This window comes from Sminthopsis crassicaudata, chromosome 6, assembly GCF_048593235.1.
Source record: "Sminthopsis crassicaudata isolate SCR6 chromosome 6, ASM4859323v1, whole genome shotgun sequence".
In the NCBI taxonomy this organism is placed as follows: Eukaryota; Metazoa; Chordata; class Mammalia; order Dasyuromorphia; family Dasyuridae; genus Sminthopsis; species Sminthopsis crassicaudata.
In genome coordinates this window covers 219,774,702-219,799,701 of record NC_133622.1, presented here as the reverse complement: position 1 = coordinate 219,799,701, position 25,000 = coordinate 219,774,702, and the positions used below count along the sequence as shown (strand labels likewise).

The following is a 25,000-nucleotide window of genomic DNA, read 5'->3' as shown; positions in this document are numbered from 1 at the left end:
CTATTTATAAAATGTGTCTGTTTTCCTGCAAACTTGCCCAGTAATAAGAAAGGAAGAACAGTGTTCAAAAGCAGGAGCTATGTTGGCAAATTAAATGTTTTTCAAAGATTTCCTGGAGGCATCAATAGCTCTTTAAGAAATAACAACAAAGGAGTGGGTGGGGTTCACTTTTTGTTTCTGTGGAATGGGAAATTCACCTAGAACTTGATAGACCAGGCCCCAGATTCCACCTCGGTATGGATTGGAACCAGATGGGGGAAACCTGCCAAGGGATTGAGATCCGGATTCCTGAGGCTGCCTTTGAAAGAGCCAAGGCTAAAGAAGAAGCTGGGCCTTTGGAGCATATTCCCAGTTCCTTCCCCCAGTTTCACCTGAGGGTTTTTTAGAAATTCATTTTTCTAGGAAGAATTTTTCTTTGTTATTTCTAATAATAGGGAAAGGGGCCAGACCTGTGGTTTTACTAATACAGGGAGTTCCTATATGAGCAAAGACAAGTTGGGGTTTTTCAACTTGCAGTCAGTCTCAGACCTGAGGCATTGAGAGTTTAAGTGACTGGCCCAGGATCATGCAGTCAGTGTAAATGTCAAAGGCCAGAATAGACCTCAGACCATTCTACCTCCCAGGTCAGCTCTCTAGCCACTATAGGATGATACTTCTTAATTAGTTTTCCAAAGAATAACACTAAATTGAGTGAGTTAATTCAATTTGTGCTAGGGTACCTGGAGATTAGAAGTGGGGCTCTCTCCTTGTTAGGGTTTGATGATAAAAATAATAGCTTACATTACCTACCTTCTGGCATCTGTCTTCTATTATACAATGTGCATGTATATATAAAGAGAAAGGGGGAGACAGGGAAAGGTGAAGAGTGAGAGGGGACAGAGAGAGAGGCGGAGACTGTGAGAAATAGAAAAAGAGAGACAGAGACAGACATAGAGGGGGACACAGAGACAGAGAAAAAGAACAGATAGACAAAACCAGACAGAGATAGAGACAGAAACATATACAGAGACAGACAAAGAGAAAAAGAGAAAAACAGAGACAGAGAGACATACAGAAATATAGAGGAACAGAGAGACAGAAAGAGAAAGACAACCAGATAAAGAGAGAGACAGAGACACACAGACAGACAGAGAGAAAAGCAGAGAAAGAGAATGAGAGAGAGACAGAGACAGAGATGGGGATACAGAGAGAGAGAAAATGAGACAGAGACAGTGAAAGAAAGAGACTGTGAGGGGGAGACTTTTAAAAGGAGCACCCAGAGAATTGAGAGGTAAAGTGCCCCAAGAAGCAGCTTCATGTAAGGCAAAAAAAACAGTGAATTAGAGGCAGAAAACTTGTGTTCGAATTCTGACTGTTAATTATTGCATCTGTGTCAGTTGCAAGTCACTTCTACTCTGTAGGCCTTAGTTCTTTGGATTCATGTTTCATCCCCCTTTATTAAATTGTCAGTCCCTTAAAGCAGGACCAATATTGTGTGTGTGTGTGTGTGTGTGTGTGTGTGTGTGTGTGTGTGTGTGTGTGTGTGTGAGAGAGAGAGAGAGATGAGAGAGAGAGAGAGAGAGAGAGAGAGAGAGGAGAGAGAGAGAACCATTCTTTCGATCTTTATTGTGTTTTATATTTTTAAAAATAACTGTTTTTTTAAATTTCTCTATCTGGTTATTTATTTAGTTGAGGTTTTTAATTTAATTTCTTTAGCTGTTTTTATTTGTATATTTGACTAGCTTTAAAATTTTTAACTTACTCAATTTTTTTTTAATTTGTTAGTTTTTATTTAAATGTTTCCTATGTGTCTGCCTTACTTCCCCCATCATATTATAAATTCCTTGAGGGTACAAGCTATGTCATATTTTTTAATAGTACTATGTTAACTTCTTTAGTGCTAGAATAGAATGAGTCTTCAATTATTATTTATGGATTGCAGAATTATGAATTTAGAGCATGACCTTAGAGGCCAGAGAATTCTACCTCTTTATCTTATAGATAAGAAAAACTGGGCTCCAAGGGCCAGATAAGAAGTATGTGAGAGAAGCAGGACTCAATCCTTTGTCATCTGCCTCTGAAGCCAGTGCTTTTTCCCATTAAACCAGAATGAAATTGAAGACACAGTATAAGCATATCCAATATTGAGTGAGGAAAAACAAAGAATAAATAATGTTTGCTAACTGCCAGCTATTATGTTAAGCTGTAGGGATAAAGTATAAAAAGTGTCCTGCTCTCAGAGAGTTTATAGTCTAAATTTATACTCTTAGACTAATGATTGATTAAAGATACAGAATGGGACACATTTTTGGAATTGATCAATGTGAAAATCTGTTTTAATTGACTATGCAAATTTATTATGAGTTTTTTTTCTCCTTTTAAATTGATGGAATAAGAGAAAGAAAATAAATGCTTGCTAATTGAAAATAAAAATTTTAAATATTTAATGATAACATAATAAATATAAAACAAAATGATAGTAATAAAATAATAAAAATATTTAAAATAATAGTTATACTATGATGACTAAATATGTGAACTTATAGATATATATTTTTATTTATTTATTTGTTTGTTTGTTTTATTTATTTATTTTTTATTTATTTATTTTTTCTTTTAGGTTTAGTATGCTGTAGGGCTAGACTTGGTTAGACCACAAAAGCCCACTTCTGATATTCAGTAGCTGTGTTACTATAGGCAAGTCATTTACCATTACTTTTTTTCAGGCGAATCTCTAGGGCTCATCTAAGACATCATAGACAGGCTGAGATCTCAAATCCCTCATGCTTGTTCTGAAGTACAGAAAACAACTTAAACAATGCAAAATGTTTATTTTCCCATGTGTATGCACTGTCAGTCACAGATGCCTTTTTCTACTGAAATGGGCTGTACTGAACATAGTCAACTGGAGTTAAAGTTAAGCCAGTGTCAGTGCTTTCATTTTTTTCTCTCCTTGATCCACTTGACCCTCCTTCTGAGGGTCATTCGTGAAATCATGTCCAACTTATGCCAGACATAGGATCATAGACAGATGGAAGGAATTTTTGAAGCTGTATGGTTAACTATCCAGAAACCTCCCTCACAGCATTAACAGTTACTTGATTAGCACATTTGACCAAGGAGTGGGATAGTGATCTGGATATTAGATTTTTCAAAATCTGAACTCTTTCATTGGGTTGAAACATCCAACTCTGGAAAAAAAGTTTAAATCAAACTTTGAGGAATAAAGACACAAAAGATTTAGCAGAGTTGTGAGGAAGATAAACTAGGGACCATCCACTATGGTAGCAGAGGGCACTATGATGTAGGGAGGAGCAAGAGATTCAGGCTCTAATTATTTACAAACATGTCTTCTTGTTTCCTTCTAGACTATCTGTCAGGAACTATGTCTTAGATAAACTTTGATTCTCTTTGCATCTAAATTTTATATTGTGATGCTCTGCATGCAGTAAGGGCTTCATAAATGCTTTTCTGAAGAACTGGAAACTGAATGGATGTCTATTGTTTGAAGCAAGTTGTGCTGTAAAAATATAAAGGAATATTTATGCATTGTAAAAATGATGAATAGGAAGAAAAATGAGTAGCAGAGGAAGATTAAATAAAATGAGCAGAATCTGGAAAATAATGTATATACACAATAATAATAATGTAGATAAGGACACAGAGAGAGAGACACATACACACAGAGAGAGAAAAAGAGAGAGACAGAGAGAGGGGGGGAGAAGGAGGGAGGGAGGAAGGAAGGAAGGAAGGAAGGAAGAGGAAGGAAGGAAGGAAGGAAGGAAGGAAGGAAGGAAGGAAGGAAGGAAGGAAGGAAGGAAGGAAGGAAGGAAGGAAGGAAGGAAGGAAGGAAGGAGAAGAAGAAAGAGAAAGAAAGAAAGAAAGAAAGAAAGAAAGAAAGAAAGAAAGAAAGAAAGAAAGAAAGAAAGAAAGAAAGAAAGAAAGAAAGAAAGAAAGAAAGAAAGAAAGAAAGAAAGAAAGAAAGAAAGAAAGAAAGAAAGAAAGAAAGAGAAAGAGAGAAGAGAGAGGGAGAGAGAGGGAGGGAGGGAGGGAGGGAGGGAGGAGGAGGAAGGAAGGAAGGAAGGAAGGAAGGAAGGAAGGAAGGAAGGAAGGAAGGAAGGAAGGAAGGAAGGAAGGAAGGAAGGAAGGGTGGCTGTGAAATTGTAATTTCTGAGCTAAGCCCAATAAAGAGATATGAGAAGGTTCCTCCCTTTCTTTGCAGAGGTGGGAGATTTGGAAGTTTGGAAGCCTACATATAATGTCACACTTGGTTGGTTATACTGAGAATTTTTTTCCTTTTTTTTTTCCTCCTTTGTCATAAAGGACAGGTCTTTGGGTGGTGGAGAAAAATATATTGGGAATATAATTAATAATATAAAAACAAAATAAGCTAAAATATTTGCTCCGAGGCAAATCTCCCACTACTACCATGTACACAGATCTCCTTGAGTGTTAGCAGCTAGCTGCTACCAATAAGTATTTTGAAACACATTCAACTCTCAATTATCTGCATGTTGATTATTTGCTTTGGTACATAAGGCCATAGATTTCAAATTAGCTTAAAGGTCATCAAAGCCAACTACCTCATTTTACTGAGGAAGACACATTGGGTCAGAGAGTTTAAATAATTTTATCCAGTGAAACAGCTAGGAAGGGCCTGACAAACAATATAAACCAGTCTTGCTGATTCCAAGCCTCTCGATTCACTCCAACATGGTGACTGAGATAGTTAATTTAGACAGTTTTGATGAATTGCAGCATTAATCCAGGATGTCTTTGCCTACTTTCCTGTTGATAAAGACTTTGGAAAAGCAAGATAATTTTAACATTAGCCCAAGAAAACCATAATTAATTATGAAGGAAAATCTACTGCAAAACAAACAAACTCCCCCACAAAAAACACCATTCATAAACAAAAGAAAATAAATTTTTGACTTATTCTTTATTTAAAACGAGGAGCTCCTTCAATAGCATGGATAATTAAGAGTTAGTTGTCTAATAAGTAGCCTGAAGTTTAGAGAATTCAGGTCACCGCCTTTCTGATATTCCTTTACATCCCTTTACAATTTAAAAGGAAGCACTGATCTCCTCCTGCCTTCCAGAGGAACTTTGTAAACATGGCTATGAGGCCAAGGACAGAACCCCAGGTGCGCTTTTACAAGAACCCAGTGGCTCTTCCTTCCCCCTCAGCCTGCTGTGCCTCACAGCCTCTCCAAGCATGTGTTATACCTCTCCTCAGCATCATAGGATATTGTAGGAAATTGTTTTATGACTCCATTATTGGAGAATTCTTTATAAAGTAAAAAGAGAGGTTATGAGATCCCCTGAAGTTTCACCAGACATAACATGAAACTGTGTATTCTGGGGTCCATTCTCTATTTTGTGATTCGGAATCAATTTTGGGATGTTCTTGATCTCACCAGATCTAACAGGGACTAGGTGGCAAGGAGTCAACGTCTAGACTTAGATAATATAAAAATTATAATATAATTTGATAAAATATTATATATGTTATATTATAATGTAATATATCATATTATGGATATTTGTTATATTATACTATATTATATTTATTATTATATTATATCATATCATATCATATCATATCATATCATATCATATCATATCATATCATATCATATTATATTATATTATATTATATTATATTATATTATATTATATTATATTATATTATAGGAATAATAGCCAAGGCAAGTCATGTCTTTAACATCTTTCCTTGACGATAGAAAGCATTGCACCAAACTCATTTCCCTAGCACCTGCTTCTGTATTTTAAAAGCCCCATCTTCTCAATCTGTACGTATGTACCTTTGTTTCCTCAGTAACAGCCGTGCTTAAAAGGTGTGTGGGTGAAAATTTGGGCATTATTCAGAAAAGCATTTTCGAATATCCTCAACATTTATTTTCTCTGTTCAAAACTTCTGTGTGTGGTTGCTCTGTATTTACACTATCTCAGGAAGGCATCTTTTGTGGCCCAGCCTCTAATTCTCTCAGACTGCAAAGGAAACCACTTCATTTCTAGATACCTAGAAGCTTCCTGTGTTTGCTTAAAGTGCCCACCAACATAGGGGTCTGACCGTTATTATTGCTGGCACATAAATGTTCCTTTTCATGATGGACATTCAGCATTTCCCCCACTACTACCCTGTGGGAAGGAAATGGATTGAGAATTTTCTGCTTCCTCTTATTTATTTATAGCATTAAAGACAGGTATGAAGTTTAGGATGGTTAGATAAGATATTGTAATGTTATTTTTAATAATTCAGAACATACTAAGTTCAAAAACAGGCTGTAGTTTGTTTTTCATCTTGGTTCCTGGAAGTGCCTGCCACTGTACCTCTTTCCCTCCAATAGCAAGACAAGAAGACAATGATCAGAATACCCGATTAACCATACAGTGTTAGAAATTAGGATTTAGATTTTTGAATCATATCTTAAAATATAGGAATGATGACTTCTTGGTCAGAGATGGAATGCCTATATGAAGGACTATTAAATGAGTATTTATATCTATGTATGTGTATGTACATAGGGTATTATGACCTTGAACAAATCATTGTCCCAGTTAAGCCTCAGTTTTCTTCTTTGTAATGTGAAGAGGTTGGACTAAAAGTCAGCTGAGGAGGTTCCTTTTGCCTCTAAACCTATGTTCCTGTGATCTATGAACCTAACATAACCTATGAAAATAACAGATTTCATAGTCAACACTAACACTTGCTTGGGCTGAGATCATAACTGGACCATATTCGAGAAGGATATGGTTTAAAAGAAATGGAATAGATAGAAGTAGAGTGGAATGAAGTAATATTGAATATTAAGAAGAGGTACTTAAGTGAGAGAATTCAGGAAATAATGCAAGGGAACAGAATGGAGAGTATTTGGTTACTTTTGCTAGAGTATGTTATAGACCACCTGGACAGAAAGAAGAAATAGATACAGTTTAGGAAATAGATCACAGACATAGACTACCTAGACAGAAAAAAGAAATGAGTGGGATCAAATAGCACTGAATATTAAGAAGAGATACCTAAGTGAAAGAATCCAAGAAGTAAGGTAGGGGAACAGAATGGAGAGTATTTAGTTACTTTTGGTAGAGTGTGCTATAGACCACCTAGACAGAAAGAAGAAATAGATGCAGTTGAGAAAATAGATCATAGGCATAGACCGCCTCGACAGAAAAAAAGAAATAGTGACAATTTGGGAAATTGGGGGACGGAAGGGTTCTTTGGTAAATAGTTTTACTGCATCTGCGAATGGTTGTAGGAGGCCGTAGGGTCCTACACTGTTTAGTCCTTTTCTGAATTGCATGTAGCCCAGTACTTTGTGTTCGATGAGTGTAAGGAAGGCTACTGCTAGGAGAGTGGGGATGATATAGAGATTTATAAACTTGGCAAGGGAGCATGATATGATAAATAATGATAGGGAACTAATTCTTAACAAATTCTTAATTGGCCTTAATAATTTCATCCTTCCAAAGACAGAGGAAAGAAAATGAATAACTATATTTCTGGACCTGATTCACAAAGAAGAATTGATTGCTGAAATAAAAATAATGGAAATATTAAGGAAAACAGCCACTCCATCTCAGAATTTATAAAAGGAGTAAAAAATCCAGTATTGTGTGTTACTTAGGCTAGATTTCAGGAAAGATTTCAAAGACAAGATTAGATTTAGATTTCAAAGAGTTCAAAGAAAGGATTGGTAGATTCCTATAGCTTCAAATTCTACAAGGGAATTCAGCTCAGAAAAAAATGGAAGATTCAACATAAAGAAGCAATTATGAGAAGTTGCAAAAGGAAGTGCTGTCGAAAAAGATAGATGTGTATGCAAATAGAATTCCATTAGGCAGCCTGGATTTTAAAAACAAGAACAGGTAACCAAGATAAATATAATATGCAATAATCTTATAAGAATAGTGTGACGTCAAGAAAAGTCTCTGTGTATAGGCCATGTTCATATCACCATTGTTTCTGAGAACAAACGTGTGATTAATAACTGAGGAATGGCTGAACAAAATATGTTTCTTCTCTATAAAATTTGTGTGTGTACATGGAATAATAGAATCTTTCTCCCAGGGTTTCTGTGAGGATTAGTTGAGATAATATATATATAAAGCATTTCACAGACTTTAAAATAATATATAAATACTACAACTTATCTCTTGGAGTTGCTGAGAGGATTAGTTGAGATAATATATATATATATATATATATACATATATATATACATACACAAAGCACTCTGCAAACCTTAAAATGATATATAAATATTCGTTGTTTTCATCACCATTGTTATCATGATTATCATTTCCAATTATGGCACATTTCACAGCAGACTATATCCTTTGTTAAAAACAGCAGTGATTTTCATCCACTGTACAGACAAATTAAAAACCTAAATGCTATAGAATCCTGGAGAAGGGAAGGGGCTGACTGACTGAACAACTGGGGAGAGATAAACCTACGCTGACCTTTGAAAGCGGGTGGGATTGTAAAGGTGATTGCATTGGGTCAGTTTTCCAGGAAGTTTGCAGAGACGGTGTACAGTGTACGGCTTCTCCCAAAGATCAGATCTTCTTTCCTCTTGCTATTGTGGCACTTGGCGTATATTCCATTTGACTGGGCTAGGTATGGATGTGCTCTATAGATTAATATAAGACCTCTTTTAATTGCACAGACAAATCCCTTTCAGCTTGCTTTGTCCGGGGATCTGTGGGGACTGTGCTACTATTCTCCAGCAGCATCAAGAGCTAGGAAACAGAACTAGCGATGGGAAAGGGAGGCAGGTGTCTGCCTTTCATCTGAATGCTCCGTATGACACATCTGGAACCTGTGTAACTCTGATTCCTAACTGACAGGGAAGCTTTGCAGCCATGGGAGGGTTGAGCTATCAGGTGAGGCAGAGATCAAGAATTATTGTGATGTTTTCGTGGCAGGAGAAAGACGCTCTGAAGTGCTGTGTGATTTTAAGCAGTGGTAGTTAAATTAGGTTCTCTTGGACCCGGCATGATCTCCAGTATGAGAGAGCCTATGGCTTTGTGTGTGCTTTGCATGAAGGAGATTAAAGCTCGGAATCGGGGCCACCATCTAGGGGAAAATATGCCGTTAAAATGTGTTTCTCTTTCTGTAGTCTATGTCTGTGCTTAGATGCCAGCAGCAGAAATAGCAGTAATTGGTGGTTTAGAGAATTTTTTCTGTGAATCCTTTTAATGCCCCCCTCTCCGTTATAAATATTATAGCACGAAAGTAGCCCATTGCTCTGGGTACCCAATTTAAGATTTTGTCAAACTCCAACCACCGGCGCTCCTTGGCTAAGCAACCTTGACTAACAGCTCTGTCATACTACCGAATTGTCTGTGCAAGATGGATTGCGAGCTTTTTTTAAAAAAAAAAAAAAAAATTTTTTTAATTCCAAGCAGTAGAGCACTGAGGAAATTTCTTTTAATAAGTAATCAGGCTAAGTAAAACATCTACTATGTGTCTGATGGGTTACTGTTTTCCGGCACCCTGGGGATTGTTCAAAAGCATAATATTGGCAGGATCAGAATCCTACAATCCCCTGGGTAGAAAGCTCTGGTAGAAGTGAACTTGAGACCCGTATCTGTGTCATTGACCCCCCAGGACTAGTCAAGGCTTACCTTTACACAAAGAATTGTGGTTTTCCCTTTGTTTAGCACAGCACCCATCTGAAGTTTCATGGGGTGGGGGGCAGGCAGTAGGCAACTATTCACCTGTCCACTCCTTGAATTTATAGTGTCTCCGCTGGGTTCTGCCTGCGCCATAGCACAGTGTACTGCAAACACAGATGACCTTTACCAAGGATTTCATCTAAACCTGCCTCCATATAGAAAACCGGCGTTTTTATTAACATTGTTAGGCTTGAGTCCTCTCTAGGCTATTTTCCCTTGCCTCTGCATCTGGAATTTGAGGCTGTGAAGACGTTCTAATCACAGTTAGCAAGAGCTGAGCATCTCCAGGATTTAACGTTCGGTTTCACTGACTTCTTTAGAAATATTTCCTTTTTCAGCTCTGAAAGCCAGTTTTCTCAAGGCCATTGGATTTTTCATGTTCTTTTCTGAGGCGAAATCTCCCTATGTGTTAGGGGACATGGTTCAGGCAAGTTTGGGCCCACTGGCAACAGGGAAAATCGTGAAACGTTTTCTTCCAAGTTGGTTCCCATGTGGAATTTGTTAGTCACAGCTAATTATTAAAGCTTTGGCAAAAGGCGATGACATTGTTAGCTTTGATTCTACCCCTCCTCCTTCCCACCCTCCCCAACCCCATCCCCCACCTCCTTCTGTTAGAGAACAAAACATATTGTAGACCCGTGGAAGTTGGTTATATTCATGTTCTCCAGTGAACTCCTGGTGAGATCACTATTAGGGTTTCATGTTTCCAGTTGAAATTGTGGTATTGTCCCTACAGTACTCTTGGCATTAGAAACTCAAGTGAGTAAAGAATCATTAAATAATGGTGATACATTCCACCTCTCTGGTGCACACACATTCTCCCTCTACCATCTACAACTTTACCAGCCCTTCCTCCAGCCTGTACTGCAGAATTTCACTTCCTGAGAACTTGAGTCATTCAGTCTCAGCATTTAGCCAGGAGCATTGGGGCCAGAAAGGGCTAAATAATTGTTTCTTTGAAAAATACCTGTAGTGGCAGCTAATTGGTGTAGTGGATAGAGCACCAGCCCTGAAGTCAGGAGGACTAAAGTTCAAATGTGGCCTTAGATACTCAGCACTTCCTAGCTGTGTGACCCTGGGCAAGTCACTTAACCCCAATTGCCTGAGCAAAAGCAAAAATGAAAAAGAAAGATACCTGGTGATTTTCTTGGGCTTAAAGCTTGAGAGGAGTCAACATGTGGATAGCCAAAGAAGTTAGTGTGGCTTTAGTCTACACTAATAAAGGTATAATATCCAAGATTTGGGAGGCAAGAATAGTGACATACTCCAACTTTGATGGTCAAACTGTTGATTTTCATAGCAATATTTTAGGAAAGACATTGACAAGCTGGAAAGTATCCTTAAGAGGTAACCAGCATGGGGAAGTATCTCTAATTTATATCCTAGCAATATTTAGGGAAAGACATTGACAAGCTGGAAAGTATCCTTAAGAAGTAACCAGCATGGTGAAGTATTTCTAATTTATGTCCTAGCAATATTTTGGGAAAGACATTGACAAGCTGGAAAGTATCCTTAGGAGGTAACCAGCATGGTGAAGTATCATAGATTATGTCATAGCAATATTTTAGGAAAGACATTGACAAGCTGGAAAATATCCTTAAGACGTAACCAGCATGGTGAAGTACCTTTAATTTATATCCTAGCAATATTTTGGGAAAGACATCGACAAGCTGGAAAGTATCCTTAAGACGTAACCAGCATGGTGAAGTATTTCTAATTTATGTCCTAGCAATATTTTGGGAAAGACATTGAGAAGCTGGAAAGTATCCTTAGGAGGTAACCAGCATGGGGAAGTATCATAGATTATGTCCTAGCAATATTTTGGGAAAGACATTGAGAAGCTGGAAAGTATCCTTAAGAGGTAACCAGCATGGGGAAGTACCTTTAATTTATATCCCAGCAATATTTTGGGAAAGACATTGACAAGCTGGAAAGTATCCTTAGGAGGTAACCAGCATGGGGAAGTATCATAGATTATGTCATAGCAGTATTTGGGGAAAGACATTGACAAGTTGGAAAGTATCCTTAAAAGGATCTCGAGTTTTATGTCATACAAAGATTATCTAAAGGAACTGGGTGTGTTTTATCTTAAAGAAGAAATTTTAGAATGCTATTTTTGAATGTATGAAGGGCTGCTATATGGGACAGAGTAGACATGATCTTCTTGTCCATATTTGATAGACCTGAGTGAGGAAAAACTTGAAAGAAAGGAAATATCAGCTTGATTTGAAAAAACCCTTCCTGATAATTGGATGTATCCAAAGATGACATGGGCTGCCCCAGGAAGTGGCAGGTTCCCCTTCTCTAAAGTCTCCAAGCAAAGACCAGAAGACCACTTCTCAAATGTGCTATGCAGGACGGATTGCTCAAGGCAAGGGTAGAGATTGGAGGACGGCTCTTGGACTTCTGTTTCTGCCATTGAAGCTATTGCCGAAAGAGAACTTCAAGGGCTGATAATTCAAACTCCTCCTTTTATAGGAGCAACATGTCACAATAAAAACTGTACTGGCTCCAGGTTCAAATCTTGCCTCTTGACACAACCTCTTGAGTTTGACAAAATTGCTTAATCTTCCCAGACTTGTTTCTTCATCTATCAAATAAAGGAATTGGACTTGATTGCTTCTGAGATCTCTCTTCCAACTATCAATCAACATGTATTAAGTGCCCACTATATGCTAAGATTTTTTTCAGCTTTATGTGCGGATGTCAGATGACTTTTTCAAGATCATACAAGCAGAATGTAGCAATGTCACAGCCACAGGTCCTCTGAATTTTGTCCCTTCTTTACCGCTGTCGTCAAAATGACCCTTTAATAAACTAATAAGTCATACCTTAGCTTACAATTAGTTTTTGGCATCACTGGAACTAGGACCAAGGAAGTCTCCTGATCAAATGCTTTTTTTCTCTCTGAGACCATGGCCATTGTCTCCAAAGCAAAGCCCTGCCAGAGAATGCCTGAAGAAACTTCACATCTGTGTTAAGGAAATGAAAAACCACATTAGAAGTACCATGAAAATCATACTAAAAGTAACTTTGTTTTTGTTTCAGATACTTGATATTCAAACATAAGCAAGCCATGAAAATTTGATTCCAGAATACAATTAGAACTAAAAATAAATCCACATCTCCATCTTTTCCTCTCTCAATCTCTTTGGTCTCTGTCTCTCCTCCCTTCCTTCTCTTCTCTTTCTTTTTTCCTCCTTTCTATTACAGTTTCTCTCTCCCTTTCTCTCTTTCAATATTTCTTTTCTTCCATCTCTCATCCCTCTGTGTTTCTCTCATCCTTTCTTTCTTCCTTTCTTCTCTTCTCTTTCTCTTTCTTCCTCATTTCTATCTCTACTTCTCTCTCCTTTTCTCTCTTTCAATATCTCTCTTTTCTCCCATCTCTCTTCTCTATATCTGTCTCTTTGTCTCTCTCATTCTGTCTCTTTCTTCCTTCCTCTTCTCTTTACTCCTCTTTTCTATCATATTTTTTCTCTCCCTTTTTCTCTTTCAATATTTCTCTTTTCTTTCATCTCTCTTTTCTCTGTGTATCTTTGTTTCTGCCTGCCCCCCTCCCTTCCTCCTTTCCTCTCTCCCTCCCTCCTTTCCTCTCTCTCTTCCTCCCACTCTCTCTCCCCCCCCCTCTCTCTCTCTTTCTCTCTCTCTCTCTCTCTCTCTCTCTCTCTCTCTCTCTCTCTCTCTCTCTCTCTCTCTCTCTCACACACACACACACACACACACACACACACACACACACACACACACCTTATCACATGTGTTTTGGTGATAATAAAAGCCAGAACCTTCTAAACTCTATCTAACTTGGAAACTTCTGGATTGTGTCACAAGTTTAATGTTAGCCAAACGTAATTTGGGTCTCTGCAGACTGATGTCTTATTTGAATCTTTTATGGAAAGTTCATAATGGAGAGTACTCAAGGGAACAGGCCTGCATGTTTCTGGAAGAATCTTTTTTAAACAATAGTGGAAAAACTACATTTGTGTCCCTCCTCATCCCTAACAGATACCACAAGGCTGATTTGGCCCTGACTGGAATGTTTTAGGCTGTTCGTTTGTTTTCCCAGAGCTGGTATTCAATAAGTGGAGGAACTCCTAGAGTGGAAACTACCTCTACTGATGTAGATTGATCATTCTTCTGTAGTTTCTAATCTTGGAAGTCATCTGGAGCACTGAAAGTTTAAATGATTTTCCAAATCACAAGCCAACATGTGTCAGAGGAGAGACTTGAACCCACCTCTTCATGACAACAGTGTATCATATTTTTCTGCCTCCGTGGTGATAGAAATTGTGAAATTATGATAGAAATTATCAGAGAAAGGTTTCTCACTCATACTAATTTCTTTTAAACCTTCTGTGCTTTTTCCAGGCAAAACTTTCTAACACAGAAAGAAAGCATCCCTTAAGTCCTACTACTCTGTGCACTGTGCATTTTTAAAATCACTGATTTTTTCCTTCCAATTTTTTATTTACCCCTCTCTAAAATATGAAATGCTTTTTGGTTGGCTCCTGAACTTGTTTTTTTTTAAATTTTCTTAGATCAGATTCTAGAATCAGGTAATTGAGATGAAAAAGAAGAGAGAGTGGACCAACTAGGGAAATCCTTGATTTATATTATATGGTAGAAAAATATGTTGATCACTAAGGTAAATAGGCAATCGACAAAAGGATCAGATGATTAAATGAGGCCCTGGATTCTAGAAGTACCCACAATTTGATCAAAAGCCATGGCTTTGAAAAAAAACACTATCACTATTTTTAAAACGTGATCTTTTGTGGTAGTTTAAGTCAAATAGTCACTCTAAGCTTACTGTGACATTTTTTATGGTTTGGTCATATTTGAATCTTCATGACCCAATTTGGGGTTTTCTTAGCAAACATAGTGGAGTGCTTTGCCATTTCCTTCTTCAGCTCATTTTACAGATGGGGAAACTGAGGCAAGCAGGATTAAGTGAATTCCCCAGGGTCACATGGCTAATAAGTATCTGTAGCAAAATCTGAACTCAGGAAAAAGAGTCTTCCTGACTCTAGGGCCAACACTTTTTCCACTGCAACAACTTGCTGTCACTTAACTGCCCTATCTTGTTGATGTATACTGATCTATTCTGTTAAAGTGTTTGCCAGAGTTCTTTTCAAATAGAATTTCCCTGGTGAATTCCCTTCTTTGGTTTATCAAACAATGAAAATAACCATTATCTTACTCAATATGAAGGCAATGATCAAGTGGAATGAGCATTGTATTTTTACGTCAGGAGACTCAACCTCTGTCCCCACACTTGGATCAAATGTAAACTTCTTGAGGGCAAGATGTGTTTGATTGTGATGATTTTATCCCCAGTGTCTGAAACAGAGCAGCCACCGGATAGGTATTTATTGACTGACTGATTGTATGATTGTGGACAATTTATTTCCCTTTCTGAACCTCAGTGTCTTCATCAATAAAATGGGAGAGATGGTATCTTCCAGCTCTGATTCTTTGAAGAAAAACAAAAGAGCTTCACCTGGTTCTATTTAAAAAGTAGTATATCCTTCTATCTAGGAGACCAAGATGGGATTTTGATTCAGTAAATATTTAACATGTGGTTAAAAGGTCAGTCTCAGCCAGCAGGTAATAACTTGCTTTCAGACCTCTGACTCTAGTGTGGCTTAAAACATTTTGGATTCAATTTGGGGAAAAAAAAAAAAAAGAATCTTAAGTATCTCTACAGTAGCTATATTTGTATTGTTGCCATCTTACACCCAATATGGCCATATATTTAAAATAAGGAGTACCACAGACTCATTCTTGCTAGGGGGTTATAAAAAATTCAAGTACTAGTATCTAGCTATATAGACATAGACAATAGACTTATCCATTTATATCTATTTAATGTATTTCATCTGTCTGTCCTTTTTTATTATTCTGTCTCTTTCCTTTCTTTCTCCTATCTCCCTCCCTTCCCCCTCCCTTCCCCCTCCCTTCTTCCTTCCTTTCTTTCTTTCTTTCTTTTTCTTTTTTCTTCTTTCTTTCTTTCTTTCCTTCCTCCTGTCTTTCTGTCTTTCTTTCTTTCCTCCTGTCTTTCATTCTGTGAATAATGGCATGCCCAGGAGCACATGGGCAGTAAGTTAACAGAGATAGCATTCAAATCCCAGTCGTTTTACTTCAAATGTCTTTCTTTCTTCCTTTTTCCTCTCTTTCTTTCTCTCTCTCTTCTCTCTTTCTTTCTTTCTCTTCTCTTTCTTTCTTTCTTTCTTTCTTTTTCTCTTTCTTTTTCTTTTTCTCTTTCTTTCTTTCTTTCTTTCTTTCTTTCTTTCTTTCTTTCTTTCTTTCTTTCTTTCTTTCTTTCTTTCTTTCTTTCTTTCTTTCTTTCTTTCTTTCTTTCTTTCTTTCTTTCTTTCTTTCTTTCTTTCTTTCTTTCTTTCTTTCTTTTCTCCTGTCTTTCTTTCTGTCTTTCTTTCTTCCTTTTTCCTCTCTCTCTCTCTCTCTCTCTCTCTCTCTCTCTCTCTCTCTCTCTCTCTCTCTCTCTCCTTTTCTTTCCAATAATTATCACAAAGTTGTGAAAATTAAGCTCTCAGCTAAGGCAAATAGATATAACCTAGTGCTCCTGGGCCTTGGTTTCCCTGTCTTCTCAGAGGATGTGAGGGGTAATGATGCTCCACCATAAGAATTATTTGGTTAAAAAAGTGTGTTTATGTTTGCTCCTGATGTTGAGATGATCTGAATATTTCATCAAACACTTTATTTTCCAGCAGAGCTTTCAGAAATGAGCAACTAAATGAATTTACAGTAAAATTAAAAAGATGCTAGCAATTTGGAGCTTGAATTTAAATTTAGAGTCATGGATTGCTAAACATAATGGGCCATATATAGTAATGATGGGATTTTATTCGGCACTACCAGAAACCATGTGTCTCAGAAGTTTCCCCTAGCATTTTAAAAAGATGTGAACTAAGCCCATTAATGTGAGTAATTGGATTCCTTGAGCTTCACCAAAACCTTATATATATATGCCAGTCTCCATGTCTAGTAATGAGAGGAAGGGAACCCTAAAATTTAGTGATTCAGCAAATCAAATAATACTTGTGTTGTTTTTTTTAAACTGTCTTCTGCAAGCAAAGATGATTACCATTGTTCCAAGTATAACAAAGAAACTTTAAAGATGAAAAAAAATACCAAAATAAACTGAAACATTCTAGTTTCTGAACCTTTTCATGGCCAATCCTCCCATCTTAGAATATAAGCCTCTTGATGAGAGTCTTTGTATTCATAGCATTTAGGATAATGCTCATTTATACAGTGTTTATAACTTGCTCATAATTAAATGACTATTGAGTTGAAGTGAACTGAGTTGCATTAGAATTTGCTTCATTCTAGGGATCATAGATTTGAATTAGAAATCATCGAATTCTACCAACTCATTTTACAAATGAGGAAACTGAGACTCAGAGTGAATAATGACATGCCCAGGAGCACATGGGCAGTAAGTTAACAGAGATAGCATTCAAATCCCAGTCGTTTTACTTCAAATGAAACACTTTTTCCATTGTGCCATGTTGCCTATTTTATAATTAGCCTGCCTATAGAGGGACTTCAAGAACTTCAAGACAAAGAACATGTGTTCTACTCTTAGCTCTTATAGTGTAATAAAATGAGTGGAGGGTCACTTCTGTGTTGTACACAGTACCCATATTATTGTATATCTCACCCAGCTGGCATTTTCAGTGTGTCAAATTCAATCTCTTCTTGATTAAAAAAAAAAGATAGTTTTGGCCAGTATTTCAAATAAACTTGGTCACATCTTAATTTGTGGAATCAAAAAAAAAAAAAAAAAAAGAATGAGACGCTCTTCAAGTTTCTATGCTGAAGCTGGAAGATTTTAGACATCCCCTCATCCAATTTCCTCATTTTAATAATGATCAACAAAAACTGATGCCCAGAGAAAAGGAAGAAAGTAAGTTGCTAAAGGAGAAAGGAAACCATACTTAGGGTTAGGCAACAGACCCTTCCCTGGCAGCTTTTAGAAGAGTTCATATTAGATTTTTTTTTTTGTTTCTTCCCACAATTCCTGTTTTCTCCTGTGTCTCTTCTTGTAGGACCAACTAAGGTGGTTTGGGTATCTCCAAATGGATGTCCATAGTAGATTTAATGGAATATATCCTATTTTATCCTAAACCAACCCATTTTTCAGACTTCCCTATTTCTGTTGAAGGAAACACCATTTTCCTAGTCACCAACGTTTTTACAACTTCAAAATCATCTTCAATTCAGCCCTTTCCCTCATCTCCCTTCCCCTTCAATATCCATTCAGTTACCAGACTTTATCAGGTCTTCCCCCATAACATCTGACATACCTGTCCCCTTCTCTCTATGTCTCATGTCTCTTGCATTAGCTTCCCAGGTTGTTTCTCTGATTTCTGGTCTTTCCTCTCCCCAACCCATCCTCCACACAGCTGCCAAATATATATCTCAAGAACATAGAACTGATGAGGTTATTCCCATATTCAAAATCTTTAGGGGTTTTCCATAATCTATAGGATAAAATATGTCCTCTTCCTGATATTTACATTTTTCCACAATCTGTCTTCTTTCCTAGACTTATTTCACATTATTACCCTGCACTCTCTTCTGAAGTCTAAAGTAAGCTACTAGCTTTCCACTGCATGACATCTCTCCTCATGTATTTGTATTATGTTTGGCATGAACTTCCTATTCACCTCTGCCTCTTTGAATCCCTAGCTTCCTTCAATATACAATTCAAGTGGAACCCCCTATCTAAGGCCTTTTCTCATGCACTCAGTTTGTTGGTTTTCTGCCCCTTGAACTAGACTGTAGTCTTGTGTAGATTTTGTATTTAATGACTTGTGATGTACTGAATCTTCCAAATAGAATTTGAATTCCTCGGAGGCAGACACTGTTAATTTTTGTCTTTGTATTCTGGTACCTAGCACAGGTCTGACATATGGTAGAAGCTTTACACTTGTCTACGGAATTGTATTAAGTTGAGTTCTTCTCTTACTCTCGTTTTGTGAGCTCCACATTGTTCCAAATGTCCTATCTGTTGAATCTCCTTTTTACCAAAACAGTCCTTTTAGTAAAGGCATCTGCCACAAGGGTATTTTCTGGATCAATCTCAGGATTTTGTCAAGAATAATTTCTGGTGAGGAGGCTGAGGGCTTACTTTAGCTCTCTTCCTCTAAATTAATGGTGGAACTGTTCCAGAGCTGAGCCAGAAATTCACATAGCTCTGATATCTGGGCATGTCCAAAATAATGTCCCCTTTATATTTATGATGTTCTTTTCTTCAGACAATCATATCCTTTTGCACTGAATGATTCACAGCCCACATGTTCACCTTTAAATGTCTCGGTTGGAAGGTAACCAACAGAAAGAGTCTCTTTCTGAGAGATAACTTTCCAAAAGAGAAGGGAAAAAAATGCAAACTGTTAGAGGGAATGTGCAAGTCAAAAATTCTAAAAATATGAAACATTGCTCTGTTGCCCTGATGCCATTTGCATTATTTTTCTCAAAGGACGCCGTGGTTTAATGGATGGGGCTTTAACCTACCCAGAGGTCAGTCTTTGCTGGACAAGTGGAACCTCATCCCAGAGGGAATTGATATACTAATGACACATGGCCCTCCTCTTGGTAAGTGAAGCAAGGGGCATCATTTTTATAGTGGTGAATATTTTCTGTTCAGGCAGAATGAATAATGCTTTCAGGGACATAATCATTTTCCTCTAACCAAAAAGAAAAAAAAAGGAATATGGGAGGGAGGTGGAAAGCAATGTCTTCAAAGAAGCCCAGTATGATAATTAAACTTAGCAGTTCTGCTGGGCTTCCAGGTGTTCTTGAAATTAAATTTTTTGATTTATTGGAGTCAAGGAAAATCAAATGAGTATATAGCACCACAGTCTTTTGAGCCAGATAATTTATTTTAAGAACAGTATTCACCTTACAGGGGAGGGAGGGAGAAGCACACCGTATACCCATCATGGAGGCTTTTGAATGACCATGAAATGACTGAAGCTTTTATTCAGAGTTCATTTCCCTTTTCATCAACTAGTTAGAACAGGGGAGGAGTCTTTAAGTTCAGCATTTGAGCTTATTATTTGAAGAGAAAGTGCTTCCTCCCTCTCTAAAATGCACACACTGAAATTAAGTAAAATGAAGATGTCCAGTGAGCATTTATAATTTTAATAATTATTTTTCTGAATACATGCAAAGATAGCTCTCAACATTCCCCTTTGAAAAGCCTTTTGTTTCCATTTTTTTCTCCCTCTCCTCCCCCTCTCCAAGACAGCAAACAATCCAATATAGGTTCCACATGTGTATTTCTTGTACACATTTCCTTATTCGTCATGTAAGCATTTGTAATTAAAGATGACCTACAGGTGATTATCCTGGAGATTCTGGGTCAGATATGAGGTTTTCATAGCCAGTAGAGTCAGTGATATGATAAGAAACAAAAAATCCCAACGATTTTCAGTTTACGAGTATGAAAAGTATTATTTTACTTCTGTGGTCAACTCTTTTTTCCAACCAACACCTTAACAAACACACATATATTAAATGTCTACTTTGTGCAGGGCACTGTATTAAGTGCTGGTTATACAGAGAAAAGCAAAAAAAAAAAAAATCTCTTCCCTCAAGGAGCTGATCTAAGGGAGAGATGACATCAAGATCAATCATAGCTTACAAGAAAAATAAATAGTAGATGGAATATAGGCTAGAGTAGCAGTGACCCTAGGCTCTGAAGGGCTATAACATAATATAAAATATAACATAAGCTCTTGGCACATCTTGCAAAACATGGAAGAATTTGAGTGCAATCCAGGTGGTGTAATGTGAGTCACTCAGGGATCAGATTTCAGACAGCCTCATTACCAGGTTTGAACATGGGCTGGTTAATATTTTGGGTCAGTCACTCTCAAAGACTGTACCGGTTTACAAAGGAAAAGGTCCCCCTCAATGAAATCATGGTTTCTCAAAATATCAAAGTGTAATCGTGGTTCTTTGTCATGATTAATTAATTGTCTGTAGCTTTATCCTCCATTTGGGATTATGCAAGAAAAAATTTTAATCCAGGACTGACACACTTCATTCCTGTCACAAAAAAATTAACCAACTGGTTTGTGTTTGGGTTATGCAGATTAATAAGTTAAAGAGACCGTCAGGTCTTGGAGATGATAATAGGACCCCAAGAAGAATATCATAGGATCTTAGATTGAGAACTAGAAAGCCATCAAATTTAGGAGTTGTAGAGTCCAATCAACTCATTTTGCAGATGGGGAAACTATAGCATAGAGCAGTGGTCCTTAAACTTTTTAAATAGGGGCCAGTTCACTGTCCCTCAGACTGTTGGAAGGCTGGATTATAGTAAAAACAAAAGCTCACACTCTGTTTCTGCCCCTTAAACCATTTGCCATAACACGGCGGGCCACATAAACGTCCTCAGCGGGCCACATCTGGCCCATGGGCCACAGTTTGAGAACCCCTGGCATAGAGTTTTTTAAGTGGCTCGTCCAAAGTTTCATAATTGGTAAGTACCCAAAGAAGGATTTGAACTGGGTTTTATTGACTCATGTATCAGTGCCCTATCCAATATATACTCTGCTATTTTGAGTTATCCATGTCTATGCTATCTTCTATTTGCAGAAAATTTTTAGATGTAGTTTTTGGAGATAATTTCCCTTGAAAGCCATTTGCTATCATTTGTTGATTCTTCTTAAAAAAGAAAAGAAACATTTATTGTATTTCTCAAATGGAAGTTGGGAGGGATTAGGTGGAATACTAGAGTTGATAACAGGAAGTCCTATTTTCAAATTCTGCCTCAGTTACTAACTATATGATCCTGGGCTAACGAGTTAATTTCTTGGGAGCTCTATTTCTTTATATTTAAGGGGTTGGACAAGGTCTCTAAGGTCCCTTTTATTTGGGAAAAGGATAAGCGTACCAGCCACAGTGGCAGCTCTTGAAAATTTTGGGCCCAAAATAAGAGCCTGAACTGCTGCAAATCTCAACAGTTCCCCCATTGGATTAGGGACTTGCATCAAACATGTGTTTGGGGTTACTTAGGGACTATAACAGTTTCACTGCAAACTTGGACAAATCCTTCAGCCTGGAATGAAAGCAAATTGTGGTGACAGATGTTTAAATTCCAGGCCTCCAAGAAAAACTTTGCAGCTTGGTATTATGAAGCTTCCAAAGAAAAGGATGGGGGGGGACATAAAATAAAGCATGCAGTTGGTGTTTCAGAATGACTTTGTAGGCACATTTTGCACATGGTACTAATTGCACCCATTGAGGGAGATTGGAAGTAACCTTTTGCAAAGCATTTTTAAATTCTCCACTTCTGGCTTTGAGAGTGATAGTGGTCAAATACATCCTACCCATTCACATATCCAGTGATAAAAGAGCTTTCCTTTCCTTTGACCATTTTCTATGAAAAGTAATTTTCCCCCTAAAAAAAAACAATGTAGAAATAAAGCAATAAAAGAATATGCTTATAATTTTTGGTGGTGGATACCTTTCCCCATTTCAAAGAGCTTCTATACTTTCCTTTCAATCAGTGCATAATATTGGAATAAATCTCCCCTTTCTCCATCCATATTCCACGTATTATTATTTATGGTCTGTCTTTCACCAGTTTTGCATGGAGTGGGACTCAATGTTCTTTTTCTCAATTTCACTGAACTAAATAGTCAACTTGCTTGCCATTCTCTGTCTAAAACCACATTGATTTATGCCCCTTATTGTGGTTTTTTGTTTTTGTTTTTGATAGATAGAAATAACATAATGGTGTCACAAACAGATTTGTGCCATTTGTTTGTGCTAAAGCTTGCTGGACCCATTGCTCTTCCCAGTCTCCTCTTGTACGCCCAGCCCCACCCCCATCTGATCACTACACATTCCATTTCAGACTGTAACCATCCTGACAGCCGACTTTTGTGATAATTGATGTCAGTTTTTTATGGATTTTCTGCATTAAGTGTGGAACTAAGTGGCTTTTACTTTAAAAGTAGTCAATTAGCCCCAGCTTGCTGGATACTATTATGGGTCATCTTGTTACCTATAGCTGGTGATCAGCCTGGGGAGGTAACCTAGCTTTCCCAGGCTCTGGTCACTGGAAATCACTCAGAGCCAAGAGTTGAATTGTCTAGAGAAATGCAAGGGTATGGGGGCCAGTGTATAATGTGGCCTTTCCCAACCCCCCTTAATCTAAATCTCTCGGAAGTAAATCTGCTCTTTGGGTAGATGGAACGTTAAGGAGAGTAATAAGGAGAGAGGTACAAAATTGAAAAAGAAGAGAAAGAGAGACAAATACGGACCCAGACACATAAGAAAGAAAAAGGGGGTGGGAGACCACATAACAGTGCCAGGAATAAATGTCACCAAGTTTCAGCTCACAGAGAGGATTTGAAACCTAGTAGTTGAATAAATCAAATTCTATACAGGGAAAAATGTTAATTAAGAGGAGAAAAAAAAAAACCTGAAACTAAAAAGAAAAAAAAAAAGACTCTAAAGAAGACAAAGTGATGAGTGAAAAGTTTCTTAAAAGGTATTGTAAGCTTTAATGGAGAGGTTAGGATTACAGATAATGTAATAAACCCTCAGTGAGTTATGGCTTCCTGAAAGTCTAAATGAAACCTTACCTGAAGAGAGAAAATTAAGAGTATTGATTTCATTTTGCCCTCAGGTTTTCGAGACTGGGTCCCCAAGGAGCTTCAGCGAGTTGGCTGCGTTGAACTGTTAAACACGGTGCAAAGACGAGTACGACCCAAACTCCACGTCTTTGGCGGAATCCATGAAGGTATGAAGTGGGAGAAGGGAGAAGTGGAACCCCTGGCTCTGGTTTAGTCTGATCAGGGCGCCTTTGATTATATCATCAGCCATGTGCATGATAGACAGGCCTTTTTGCAGATAGATGCTGAAGGACCCATTTAGAGCTTCCCCAAAATGTCAAGGTCTATTAGCTCCAAGTCAGGCTAAGCAGAGTAATCAATTCCTTGTGCAAATGGGAACCAGATCAGTTGATATTCCCCCTGCCCTTTAAGGTGAGTGTAGGAAAATTCAAAAGATCTGAACGTCTCACAGAAATCAGAGATTCAGGGCAGGTTCAATTGTTTTTTGGTCTAGTACCCTTTTTTTCAGGTGATGATACTGAGGCTCAGAGAGATTGACACCTTCATGCTTTCACACACTTGGTAGCAAAGAGCAGAATCAGGATCTGAGTCTGCGTTTCCAGCTATGAATCCGACACTCTGGCAACTGTACCCACTTTTTTAAAAAATTATCCCTCTTTCCTTAAATTGAGGGTAACAACATATACATATGCTAAGCATCAGAAGCAGGATATGAATCCCAGTCCTTTGGCCCCAAAGCATCGTATTACTCTGCCTCCTATATTAGAAAACAAGAGAAGAGAGAAGAAAAGGGATGGCAGAAAAATAAAACAAATAAAATTATCAGTAAGTTTAAAATGATTTCCCTCTTCTTACTTGCCTATCCAGTTTTTACTCCATACAGAGTGAAATAAATGAAAACTTTACTTTTTTTTTTTTTTTTTAACATCTGAACAATTTTCTTCTGTAATTTATTTGGGGCCAGAGGCTTATGTTTCCTTATGGTTTGTTTGTAGGCCTTTGTAACTCTGTGGAATCAAAAATTCCTGGTTTTCAGTCAACTAATGTTTATTAAACTACTATGGGCCAGATTTTTAAAATGGATCATGAAATTTTTGGCTGCTCCCCTTTGGGGAGATCTGCACTCAAAAGGAGACTATGGGCCAGGCACATACAGTGGGGGCAATTCTGGTTAGACCTCATCTCAGCTGCTTTATCCCAGAACCACTTGGGAGTTCTTTACACACTAACAGTAGAGCAGGGACATCAGGTCACATGCCAGAAAAACAAGGCAAAAAAAAATAAAATAAAAGGCCAGAAAGTTTGCTTTGCCAAGCTCACAGACCCAGAGGCTTCCTGGTTAGGTGGTAATAAAGAGCATATTGAAAATCCCCCCACAGAGCCGAGAGAAAATTCAGATTGCTCTGAGAGCAGGCGCCAGCTGAGCAGGTAGAAGGCAGGGCCGCGGCCCTCCGAGAGAGCGGGGCCTCCAATCTGCCCTGCCTTTGTGGCCACTCTCGCAGAAAAGGAGAAGGCTTTTTAGGCATGGTTAACAAGGGACACTGGAAAGAATTCCATACCTACATTTTTAAACTCATTTCTAAGCAAGGTTTCTGGGGGAAATGGCTATAATTTTGAGGACAAGTTTAAAAAACAAACAAACAAACATGTACTATACCTTTTTTCTCCCCACCTTCTTAAATTTTTTAAAA

At 37.7% G+C, this 25,000-nt stretch overlaps 1 protein-coding gene and 1 long non-coding RNA gene across 4 annotated transcripts in view; one reads left to right on the top strand and one right to left on the bottom strand.

Moving 5' to 3' along the window:
• Positions 1-25,000, top strand: part of MPPED2 (metallophosphoesterase domain containing 2) — a 210,468-nt gene that overhangs the window by 182,694 nt on the left and 2,774 nt on the right. For all 3 annotated transcript variants that reach the window (XM_074275519.1, XM_074275518.1, XM_074275517.1), the window contains exons 5-6: positions 19,196-19,311; positions 23,363-23,476. In XM_074275519.1, the coding sequence (XP_074131620.1) occupies positions 19,196-19,311; positions 23,363-23,476 (230 nt within the window). The remainder of the gene's footprint in view (positions 1-19,195; positions 19,312-23,362; positions 23,477-25,000) is intronic.
• The window catches only part of LOC141547130 (uncharacterized), a 3,398-nt gene continuing 2,404 nt past the window's right edge, over positions 24,007-25,000 (bottom strand). Inside the window, exons 2-3 of the long non-coding RNA XR_012483519.1 lie at positions 24,967-25,000; positions 24,007-24,066 (exon numbers count right to left, since the gene is read on the bottom strand). The exon at positions 24,967-25,000 is cut by the window's right edge and continues 53 nt beyond it. This is a non-coding gene — a long non-coding RNA (uncharacterized LOC141547130). The remainder of the gene's footprint in view (positions 24,067-24,966) is intronic.